We start from the raw sequence: 12,351 nt of genomic DNA, 5'->3' as shown, positions 1-12,351 counted from the left end.
CATTGATCTGCGCAGTGATGTATGCTGAAAAGAGTACTTAAAGCCTACTTATACTATGGGGCTGTTGAATGCTTTATTCTGACTGGCTTAGAAATGTTCCATGGGTGTCGATTATTTTTCTGTAAACCACACACCTAACCCTTTAAATGTCTTAAAAATAGGCACCAGAGCAATTTTTGTGGTAACGTGGGTGTACATTATTTTCAAATAATTCAACAGCACGTCGTCAATTATTCTTACTTATAGACAGTTTCAGCAGTAACAACATAAACCAGCGGCTTTCTTGGTCAACACGTAACTTACGGTATACTCCGCTAAGAATAAATAACAACAAAGTCCTTTTCAAAGTAGTTTGTTTATATAACAAGCAAAATAAAAACAGGTAGATTACCTAGGAAACCAAAACATTTGTTATTTTCGACGAGGTATTTGTTTAATGCTACGTACACACCAAACGCGGGGCATCGCGTTACTCGCTCTAGATTACTCACAGGATTTAACTTAGTGTCATGCAAATTTTATGCTCGAGTTTAATATTTTTTAACTTGGGCGAAGACACGTTTGAGGCGAATAGCGCGTGTTTTCGCGGCAAACGCGCCGCCCATATCGCGTCGCCCCACGCGAGGACGCATCTGATCCCGTCTTTGCATTGACTTTGAATGTAATCTACTCGCGCAAATCGTTGAACTCACGTCTGGTTTGAACCCACAGTTACTGTGGGTTCAAACCAGCTGCGTTTGATTGAAATTCGCGTCTACCGTGTCTAGTTTACCACTTGTACATTTTGAGTTTACTCGTTTCATTCACACGTGAAAGCAGCACATGACATTCTAGTCATTGAGACATTCACGTGAAAATTTGCGTGATGGGAGGGGCTTCTGCGACTCTGCTCGCTTCCTGTAATCTCGTAACTACTAGAGCTCCTGATTGGTTAATGCGGCGCGTTTTTCCGCCAAAGTAATTTTTTTTTAACTCGCGCGTTTCCCGTGGCAATGTTCAATTCGCGCCATTCGCACGAACTACATGCGCAAATGAGGCGACCGCACCGTGCAAAAACCTCTCATCGAAATCACTCGCGCTTGACGCCTCTACCGCGGCTGGTGTGAACGCAGCATTAGAGTTCAGTTTAGAAACTAGTCAGACCAATAAACAAACTGAAACCGGAAGTAAAGTTTCGACCAGACGCGTATCGCGTCACCGCACGTGCATCCGATGAAACCGTCTATATTGTACCCTTATAATATGTAGTTTTTGTGTTGGTAATAGACATACTTTGGAGTGCGGAGCAAAGCACTATGCACACACTGGGACATACAGTACTAACACAAAACAGAAGTGAGGACTGTTGCCTGGACAACGCTGTGATCCTTAAGAAACACAAGCATCAAAATACAACTCATCTTTGCATTTTTGCATTTCTTTAGTCATTATTTATCATGCAATGTTTACTCTTTATTTGAATTTATTGATTTAGTGTCACATTATTTAATTTGCAAATTGGCACAGATCACATCGTTCAGTGCCTTTCACAGCGTTATAAAGCTACGCCCCTGGTGTTCTTTAGTGACCTCTAACGGATAAAATTACATATTGTGCCTTAAAAAAAACTGTATATCACTAAAAAACACAGGCCTACATATGGGAAATTTATGATTATTTAACTTCAGAATGAATGTTTTTAGTGAAAGTTAAAAGTGCTACTGAGAAAACTGAGCTTTTATATAGCTGTGCTCCCTGGGTTTGTGTAAATGTGTGGTTTGTTGTGCAGTTTTTTGCTTCACCCACAATAAGGATTTCATTGCTGCTGCGTCTGAACTCCTCCAGCAGTTTCTCCTGGTACAAAGAGAGACTTTGAGAGCTCGACTTAACATCCTCTCGCCTGCTGTGTTCGTTCACCTTCTCCCTCTGATTGATCAAATGAATCAAGCTTTTGTGGTCTAGACTTGTTTGTTTCTCCAGGTTCCACACCGCCGCTTCCTCTGTACTTCTGGCAAAAGTGCATTTGTCACGGTGAACAGTACACCCTACTTCCTCTTTGAAAAACCAACATACTTCATATCGTCTAGGTCGTGGGTAAGAGGGCCGACAGGATACAGGGCTCCATCGGTGACCTTTGGCCTTCGCTTTGACCAGCATTAGATTTTGAGAGCACCGGTGAGGCACTGAGAGGATGGAGTAGGAAATGTAAGAGTGTTTGCGAGTACATTCATTGCAGGCAGTTCTCAGCGCATACACCTGCATGAACTGCTGCAGCTGAGCATCTTTAAGCTGCATTGTAGACATTGTTGCAGAAGTCACACACTCAGTCTGACTAAAACTTCCTTGACTGGCTGCTCATCTGATCATCACAGCATTAATGTAACTTCAACCTAAAGTGAGAAAATAGAAATGAATTGGTAACCTCTGTATATAACAGAGATGCTGTACAAATGGCATTTAAAGGAGTACATAAAACTCACTGGCTAAAAATATTACAACAACATATACAGGTACATAAGCAAGGAAAGCGTTATATGATTACATAATTTTTCTCTAATAACTTCATAGTGTATCTATATGCAATTTAACAAAAATTGGAATTAGATCATTGTATCACTCGAGTTGCATGTAAAGTTCAGATTCAGCTGACTTGTGTTGTTCCAATATCCAATAGGTGCCGATCACACCAAACGCGTTTTAAACACAGGGTGTGCTGCACTGACTTATCAACCAAAGCGCACAACTGAAAAAAGTTGGCAAGCACTTACAGTTGGCGTCTGCCTGGCATTTTCAGCTGTGATAAAACACTTTGGTGTGCCACCCCCTAAAAAAAGAGCAGTGTGGAACGGCTTTTTATGTTGCTAGGAAACCACCGTGGCCTGTCAGTCAAACATTGAAGTGTGTGTGCTCTTTTGCTGTTTACTGTCATAATAGCAGGAACTTTTAAAAGAGGGAGCTTGCTCTGACCTTGATCGAGGGTGGGAGGTGTACAAACATGCAGGAGACAGTGAGTGCAGTGAAGTCTCCGGTTACTCCAAACAACTGTAACCTTGTAATAGCACAACCAAATTCCCCCCAGTCTAATCTCACAAGAATTCAGACATATTTTACGAGTTGGCTAATTTGTATCAATTCATATGAAGTTAGTCATGCAAAATCGTAAAATTTTGTGAAAAAAAAAAACAACGAAAACGAACCCCTAACCCCAACGTCACAGGGGTCAAGGCAAATATCAAAACTTACGAATGTGGTCGTATGAATTAAAACGAATTAGCCAACTCTTAAAATATGTACGAATTCTCGTGAGATAGCGTTGGCCCTCTTCTCCCCTTATTCGATTGGACAATGAAAATAACGCAAATGACGTCAGGCGCTTTTCCGCTCAGGGCACTCCTGCAAAAACGCATGGTCAGGAGGCAGCTAAAACGCGAGCCTGCACCTGCCGTAAACGCGTTCTGTGGGATCGCCGCTTAATCTGCATCTGTTATTTCAGATTTGAAAGTGGGTCTAGATGCTGGGTCATCATGTCCTGACTTTCTGTAAAATTTATTTTCACAGTAGCAAACTAATATTAACTATGTAAAACCCAGAGAAATGCTAAATTGCATGTGAAGTGTCACAAAAGGTTTGAATAAACAGCTTTCAAACTGATAGTAGTGTAGTTAACCTGAAACCTGTGATTGACTGTATAATCTCTTAAACATTTTTAGTTAGCGTTATAGGTAAAGCTGTGGTAGTTTTAGATCATTACAAGGATGAATAAACATTGCTGTATGCCATATAGGGATAGTTTTACAGTATGTCAATATATCATTAAGTCTAAATTGCAAAATGCTCAGAGGATTCTACTAACTAAGCACCAATTATTTGCACCAATCTGTTTTATACTATAGCTGTACCACATTATGCACTGATGGGGAAATAAAAAAAATGGTCAGTAAAAACCACCTACTTGTGGACTTGTCCTGTTCAAAATATTCCTTTTAAACAAAATCTATCCTCTCACAGTCGCCATCATTTAAAGAATACACTCATATCAGAGGATTCAACTCCCATGGTTAAATTTTATCTATGCAGACTCCCTACCTAGTCCCTACTCCCTGTGCAATCATCAATCAACATAAAAGTAAATACTATGTGCCCACTGTTTCACCATCAAGACTGTCAAATACAGATAAAACAGAAATGTGCAGCTTTGATGCATTTACTTAATTTCCATGGAAATAGAAACTTAAGCTAACTCCTCCAACATTGAAAATAGTAAGTGTACCTCAGTTACCACAGTTCAAGTGCAGTATCATGCAAATCATTGTATGTTTTGAATGCTTATATATTTTAAATGTGAATTTAGTCAAAGTTTTGGAGCACATAGTTTAGCTATATTTAAGGCCTAATAACATATTATACTAAATGCCAAAATACTTCAATTTGGATTTGAACAACTCTAGCTTATACATAGACATTAATATGAGTAATAAAGTTTAATTAAAGACAGTAATCAAGTAAAAAAAAACTTTTGTTACAGAACCTTTAAGTCAAAATGAAATTGAAATTAAAAACTTCATTTGTTTAATATTGAGTTTTTTTTCTTTTACAAATGTCTTATCTGTGAGCTTTATTATTTAAATAAAAATCATGTGCGCTCATAATTTATAATCAAAAATAGCAAATCTTTTGATATAAGCAAATAGCAACATGACCCAACTTCCAACAATCCACTCAGCAGCTACTTTTGTTTCATTTTGACTACACTTTTTATAGTTTTTTTTACAAACCTGGCCAAGTGCCCAAATTACCCTCACATGTCATATGTATGCAGACATCAAGCTATGATTACTATGTCATTAAATGCAGACAGCCGTATTTACATTACCTGTCTGACTGCTTTAGTAAGACCTGGTTACAGAGATTTGTTAACAGCCATTTATCATTTATTTGTATTATAAAAATGGCATTGATAGTTGTTAAAAAGTATTTCACTAACGTGCTTATAAAAATTCATATATTATAGTATACTACTGTGGTATACTAAAGCAATTTTACTAAGTATAGTACTTTATGTATAATATAATGTAGTATTTATTGTAGGTTCAAAAGGACTATAGTAGCTAGGAATACTTTAGTTTACTATACTATATACTATATTTTTCATGTGGGATGAAATTTAAAATCTAACTTTATAACATCTTTATATAACATCTATTGCTTTCAAACATCAGGAAAATTTAATGAAAGGACAAATCGTGCCGTCTTGTTCAAAACCGACTTATTAATATTAATTTATTACAACTAACAGTTGTTTACACTCAACAGCTGATGTAATACCACATATTGATGCGATACGACACTGAACATTGACTTAAACATACCCAAGTTCAACAATAGACTCTTGTAATCCATACATTTAAAAGAAAAAATGAAAGACGATGTCAGACGTCTTAGACGAAAACTACAATAAAAAGCGATGACAGCGCGCGCATCTATTATAAAGATCACGCGCTAAGAGAACCACCCATCACTTTCACGCTAAACTAAACTATTGAATAAAGTCTTGAACTCACCTTTTACGCGCACTGTCACATGCACCCCAGCTGCCATCTTCATCACCTCAGACATCAAGTACATAAAATGCAAGCCCATCATCATCTTTATTAGGGTATCTCAGCGCTTCCTTAACTTTCGTTTACCGAGAAGCGCAGAGGAAGGGTGACGGTGAGGTCACGTTCGCCCTCCCCCTTTTGTTTGCATAATGAAAGTGCAAGCAATCAAATAGTTTACATTTGTCAGCTGATCTGTTTACCAACATCCCTGATAACAATAAGCTACGGGGCGGATCCGGAGCTTATTACTATCAGGGACTTTAGGCAATTCATTTCTATCACTTTACAATGATACACACAAATAAAACCCTCTTTAAATTTCTGCAAAAAAAAAAACCAATAGTACTAAGATACTATTATAGTATTACAGATAACATTATGACACATAAGCTGTTATAGTCATAAAGAAATTCTTTACAAAGAGTGTTTGAGCCAGTGCTATCCGCCAGATAAAATGGCTTCTTCAGGCAAAAGTCATGTAGGTCTAAAAGAGCCTGTAGGTTCTTGCTATTGCTCAAGTGTAAGGTTTTCTGTTTTTTCATAATACTGTTGTTAAAATAAAATTTTTATTAGTCTAGAGATATTTAGTGTAGTCTCGATCAGGGGCGATTCTAGGATTTTCATTTTAGGGGGGCTCAGCCCCCAGTAAGGGTATGATTAAAAAAATATTATTTAACTATTAGGTTGTATACTACTATTACTAACCTTATTGCAATCCACTATTCCATTGTATTCCCTGTGTGTCATATATGGGACTAGAAAATGTTTATTTGGGAATGGAGATTTTTTACAATGAAGACTTCCTGATTCATTATTCACTGTGCAAATAGAGTGCCGAAGTAATGGCGTCACTTTGTAGGCTAAAACGCGGAAGTGAGTTAGCATTTTAGCACTACGGGTTCCCTCGCCCTGAAGTCAATGGGTTTTTTGAATGGGTTTTTGCTAAATCGCCTGAAATAAGGTCTGTGGTTAACAAAACCTCTAAATATTTTCACGTTTTGTTCTATGACATAAAATACACCAGTTATAATCTGCTTGTGATTTTTTAAAACTTTATTATGCCTATAAAACGGTGGTTGCTAACAAGTTGCTAATAGGGACTACATCCTTGGCGGGGAGTTTAGACGTCATCATGACAGGAAATCTGTCACTAGCCTTTCAGCCTCACGTTCTCAAGTTTACCTTTCAGTTAATATACATAACGTTATATATTTAGTCTTTTCAAATTGTAGTTTTTCCAAATATTGTTGTACTGTGGAGAGACTGTAGTTTGACATGTTTTGTTTTGTCCGGAGATGCAACCACAAGTCGTCGATGAAAGATGCTCGTGTACAGTCCGAAGTTCCCCAGCGTTTGTGCCGTAAGGTAAGCTAACACAACGATGATTTCCATGTGAACACCGTATTTACTGCCTTAATGTGGCCATGCACGACCAAACTTTAATGGTGCATATTGCTCAACACGCGAATGATATGATACTTTGACGGTCAGATGAAATTAAAAAGGCTAAGTTAGCAAGAATAAACGTTTTTCATTACAAAATCAACAGCTAAAATAACTTACCTGTGTCTTTCTCTTAAAATATCTTAAAGCTTGTTTACTTTGCTGTTTAATAGATTAGATCCGCTGCAGTTTTATTAAAGGCTAACGTTACTTCGAGAAATGTGTTTAATTAAAATATTCAAAATAATACCTGGTTTATTGACTTTTATTCAACTTTGCTTTACCCACTAATAATAATGGTTGTAGTTATTTGTAAACAGCACTAGTTAGGCATTAGATAGCAATGATATTAATCTTTGTTATTTTAGTAGTAAAGTATGATCTTTGTAATTTTAATTTGTAAAGGTGTAACTTCCATAAAACTAACACTGCTTATTTTGAATTTATCCTTAGACGAGCTGACCGGATGCCCAGTGTCCATTCTCGCATCTGCAGCTGTCATTTTCCTGCAGGGGATAAAATGTCCCCGTTTTGTTTATATCCACAAATGATGTTCCCACTGGACAAATTTTGGAAGATCATTCATACTCCCTGAGACAGGATAGGGCTGATGTGCCTAAAAATGTTCCACCACCCATTTATAAAGAGGAGGAAATGGCTACAATTTATGGCTGACAAAGATGATGAACCATCTCCGGCTGATCAAACCCTCACTATCAATTCTGAGGAACAACCAAATAAAAGCACAACTAAAGAAGAGCTGCAGTCTGGACGAAGAAGAAGAATCCAGCTTGAGATTGAGTTAGAGCATTCCATAACAGAGATTCAGCTTCTCAAAGACTAACTCCAAAGGCAAACGAGTAACTGTCATGACAGGTATTCAGCTTTTCAGATGAGTGAAAGTGTGATTCGAATGGAGACGGAATTGCCAGATAGGGATACTTTCAGTGCTGTGTTTGAATATGTTGCTCATTTTGAGGATTCCATTACGTACTTTGCTGGATGGAGGAGACCCAAAGAAATCATCCTTGAGGACCTTGATTAAAATTCGCCACAACTATACACACTTGCACTTGCATTTTCCATGTGGGCATTCACATTGTGTTGCAAAAATACCTTCTTTCCCTGTAGAGACTTGTCATGTGAATTATATAGTATATAGTTTGTTTTCAGTTTATTTATTTTATGAAAATAAAGATGTTTACTACAAAACTTGCTGCAATGTTTCTGTGGATATGTGATTGGAGCATTTTGTTAACTTTTGTTTAATTCCCAGAAAACACGCTGATATCTATAGCTTGAATGCACTGTAAGTCACTTGTCTAACAAATACCAAAAATTAAATGTTAAACTATTGTAACTATACACCAGTCAGCTCACAGTAATGTGAGATAAAATTTACTACACAGGCTCTCACATTGGGGCTTGTGGATTACCAGGTAAAAATATATAGAAAATGTGAACAAAATTAGTATATATGGTTTATTTAGGGAACATGTATGGTTTAATTATAATATATTGTATTTAAGCATTGATGCTATTGGACAATTCTCTTTAAATTCAACATATATAATTATATATATAACCATTATATTAAATGTTTGGAATTTAACTGTGTTCTGTTTGTTCAGAGATTGTATAGTTATCTTATAAATACATAGAACACTTTATTTAACTCCTCTATCTCTCCATAGTTTTACTTAATGAGACTTGATAAACCTTGTCCCTCATGCTGGCCCTTACAATACCGGTAAGTAAACCAGCATCTTAGCTGCACTGTTATGTCCAGATTTATAGTGGTTCTCTCTCCTCGATCTATGGTTTTCTATCGTCTAAGTAAGAAAAAGTACATAAGATTGGAAATTGATACGGCAATAGCTAGGGCTTCTGATATGTTTTTTTTTCTGGCGAATTAGCAAATGGTATGCAAACATACAATCAAACATAATACAGTGAAAGATAATCTTTAAAGTTTATTTGGGGCACAATGATCATGCATCATAACCTTAATCACAAAGAAAATAATATTAAGGTTTATATAAACTAACGAAATAATAAACTAATAAATAAATAAAACATTAACAAAAAATCTCAAAGAGGCACGTGTAAACAATATTTCTAACATTTTTGGAAATAACGAATGGGCAATATTTATCATGAAAAAGTGGATAAGTGTCCATAAACAGCGCAGATCATGTTTTTTAAATAAAGTTTGAGGAAGCTTGATGATGACGTTGATCCGCGACCGGTGCGCTGTAGTCCGTTTATAGCATACCGTTAGCATTTTATATCTGACGGCTTTATTTAGGCTTCAAAATGTATACATTTTCGTTTAACTTATAAAGATTATCTTGATAGACAAAACGTGTAAGGTTCATAACTCTTTGTTGAACACAGATCTTATTTTTTGCGATTTTCCAAAAGTCTATGGGAAAAATGAATGGCTTTTCGATCGAGGGAACCCATGCGCCGCTAACTTCCGGGTTGGCCTACAAAGTGACGTCATGACTTCGGCACTCTATACACATACACATTTCCAGTACAAACACATAATTTTACTGTTTGCATTTCTTTGCTCACATAGGATTTTTTTGACAAAATAAACTTTTAACCAGAAAATAAGATAAATGTGTGTGTTAACATAAATGTAAACATAAACCGGATTTGCTAATCTTATAGGTTAATATTATTAGTTGATAGCCACTGTGTTAATCTGGGAATTATACAGATCTAAAATATAGAAAAGGGGAATGACCAACAAGTGATCTACCTTAATACTGAGTTGTCAAAATGCAGTATGATGTGGTTTTCAGGGCAGGGTTTAGATAAGCCAGGACAAGGCCTTAGATATATTAGGATGTTTATGTAGTTTTTACAAGCATACCTTAAGTGTGCATCTTGAGACAAAACAATGTGACTGATGTATTTTAAGATATGTTAGTGCAAGCTACTTTTAGTTAAGAACTAAAACTCAAACAGGCATTTTAGTCTTGAACTAGACTTAAGCCCTGTTTGGGAAACAGCCCCTATGTCTATACTGTAGGTCAGGGGTCTCCAACCTTTTTATAAGCAAGGGCTACCACAATGGATAAAACTATCTGGATGGGTACTTACTACTTTCTGATATAGTTTAATCAAAACTTTTTTCTTTTACTTGTTGTTTTATTTTCTTTTACTTGTTGATACGTTTTAGTATTGTTTAAAATGTTAAGATAGGTAAAGCAAGCCAAGCTAATATTAAAAATACCACATTGAACCCTCCAAAAACTGACTAGGAATACACAATGCCAAAGACAAATACTTTACAAGTGCCTTACACTTTTTAAAAGGAAGGAGTTCAAATGTTGAAATATTAATATTTTAAATGAAATGAAACAAACATATTTAATAAGCTATACTTTACTTTACTGTTAGATTTAAAAAAAAGTTATTTTACTGCAAATATAAGGTGAATAGCCCATTAAAAGCTCGATTTGCACGTTTGATCCAGTTTTTCCACACAAAAAACTAGTTTTATTAAAGGATACACTTCACAATAACCTGGTATTTCGCTGCATGAAATGATCTGCCTGATGGGTTCAGTACAACAACTGTAAAGCAATGCATCACGCCAGCACCTGACTTAAAAACCTGTAACGTTAATAAGCAATATAGATGCGTGCTTTTACTGGTAACTTGACTGACCTGCTCCCTTCTTGGCGAATATTTCTGTGATTGATTTTGCAGCATCTCGCTGCGTCTGTCTCTCTCTGCGTCTCCTTTGCGCTGCATATTTGTTAGATAAAGTCAAAAAGCAGTGGGTTGCCGCCGTTTGGTCATGTGGTGGCATTTTCTCACCGCGATTGACTGACTCGTAGATTTTAAGAGGTCCGTCATTCATTCATATCATATTATTTCACATGTCAACCTGAGCTGACTGCACGGCAGGTTAGAACAGCCGCCAGGTCAAGATGGCCAGTCCGCCCTGTACTACTGATGTTCGCTCTGCTCGGCCCCCCTGCGGATTGAAAAACGCGCTAAATCCATGCTGACTCAGATCAGGGGAGGAGCCGAACTTGACGCAGCATGCCGCCTTTTCTAAAGAGTTTTTATAGGGGACTGAAGCGATCACAAATTAATATTCAAATATTTTTTAGGGGGGCTGGACAGAATTTTAGGGGGGCTGAAGCCCCCCTAAAATGAGCCTAGTGACGCCCCTGGTCTCGATGAGGTCTGAGCTGAGCAGCAGAGATCTGATTTCAGGGACCATTTGGAATCGCCTCCAAACATCAATAGCATCTAAACAATCTTATGTGACAAACAAGTGTGATATATGATATTTAATGATTCATTGACAGATATATAACTGGATAAGGAAGTTAAAACTGAGAACAGGAACAAGTCTGGCCTGAGCTGACCAGTTCACTTTGAGGATGTGCAAAGGAAATGATTTAATCCTTTAATAATGATAACTAATACATATGATGATTACCATGTGTGATTACATTAACGATGTAAGGTTAACATGATAATCAAAAGAGTAATATAAAAAACTTCATAATGCACAAACTTTCTGTATTTTCTAGTTGTATTCGAATACAGAGACCCACATATAGAAACCCGCTCATTCCCCTGCCCATTATCGGAACTCCATTTGAGAGGATTGGGTTAGACATAGTTGGGCCCTTACCAAGAAGTTCCAGGGGACATCAGTATATCCTAGTCATCCTGGACTATGCGTCCCGTTACCCTGAGGCCATTCCACTGAGGAAGGCTACATCCAGACAAATCGCCAAAGAGCTGTTCCTCCTCTCAACTAGACTGGGAATCCCAAAGGAGATATTGACAGATCAAGGGACTCCATTTATGTCTAGGGTGATGAAAGAACTCTGTGCGTTACTGAAAATTAAACAGCTGAAAACCTCAGTCTACCACCCCCAGACGGACGGCTTAGTCGAACGTTTTAACAAAACACTAAAATCCATGCTACGGAAGGCAGTTGGGGAAGATGGACGCAACTGGGACCAGCTGTTACCATACATACTATTTGCGGTGAGAGAGGTACCTCAGTCTTCTACTGGTTTTTCACCATTCGAGCTCTTGCTTTCCTACAGACCCAGAGGACTGCTCGACATCGCCAAGGAGGCCTGGGAAGAGCAGCCATGCCAACAGCGAACATTGATCGAGCATGTCGGGAACATGAGGGACAGAATGAAGGCCATCTATCCCATGATGCGTGAACACCTAGAGGCCAGTCAGCGGCAACAGCAAGCCTCCTACAACAGGTCTGCTCAACCCAGGGAGTTTAAGCCGGGAGACAAAGTGCTGGTCCTGGTGCCAATGGTTGAGT

The 12,351-nt window shown here is 37.6% G+C and overlaps 1 protein-coding gene across 2 annotated transcripts in view; it reads right to left on the bottom strand.

The window, feature by feature from the left end:
- Positions 1-5,697, bottom strand: part of helz2b (helicase with zinc finger 2b) — a 33,962-nt gene extending 28,265 nt beyond the window's left edge. For both annotated transcript variants that reach the window (XM_065266893.1, XM_065266901.1), the window contains exons 1-2: positions 5,541-5,697; positions 1,786-2,369 (exon numbers count right to left, since the gene is read on the bottom strand). In XM_065266893.1, the coding sequence (XP_065122965.1) occupies positions 1,786-2,283 (498 nt within the window). In that variant the 5' untranslated portion in view covers positions 2,284-2,369; positions 5,541-5,697. The remainder of the gene's footprint in view (positions 1-1,785; positions 2,370-5,540) is intronic.
- Between the last annotated feature and the right edge of the window lie 6,654 nt (positions 5,698-12,351).

Source organism: Paramisgurnus dabryanus, chromosome 6, assembly GCF_030506205.2.
Source record: "Paramisgurnus dabryanus chromosome 6, PD_genome_1.1, whole genome shotgun sequence".
Classification (NCBI taxonomy): domain Eukaryota; kingdom Metazoa; phylum Chordata; class Actinopteri; order Cypriniformes; family Cobitidae; genus Paramisgurnus; species Paramisgurnus dabryanus.
The sequence above is the reverse complement of the archived record's forward strand: the minus strand, read 5'-3'. Positions and strand labels throughout refer to the sequence as shown.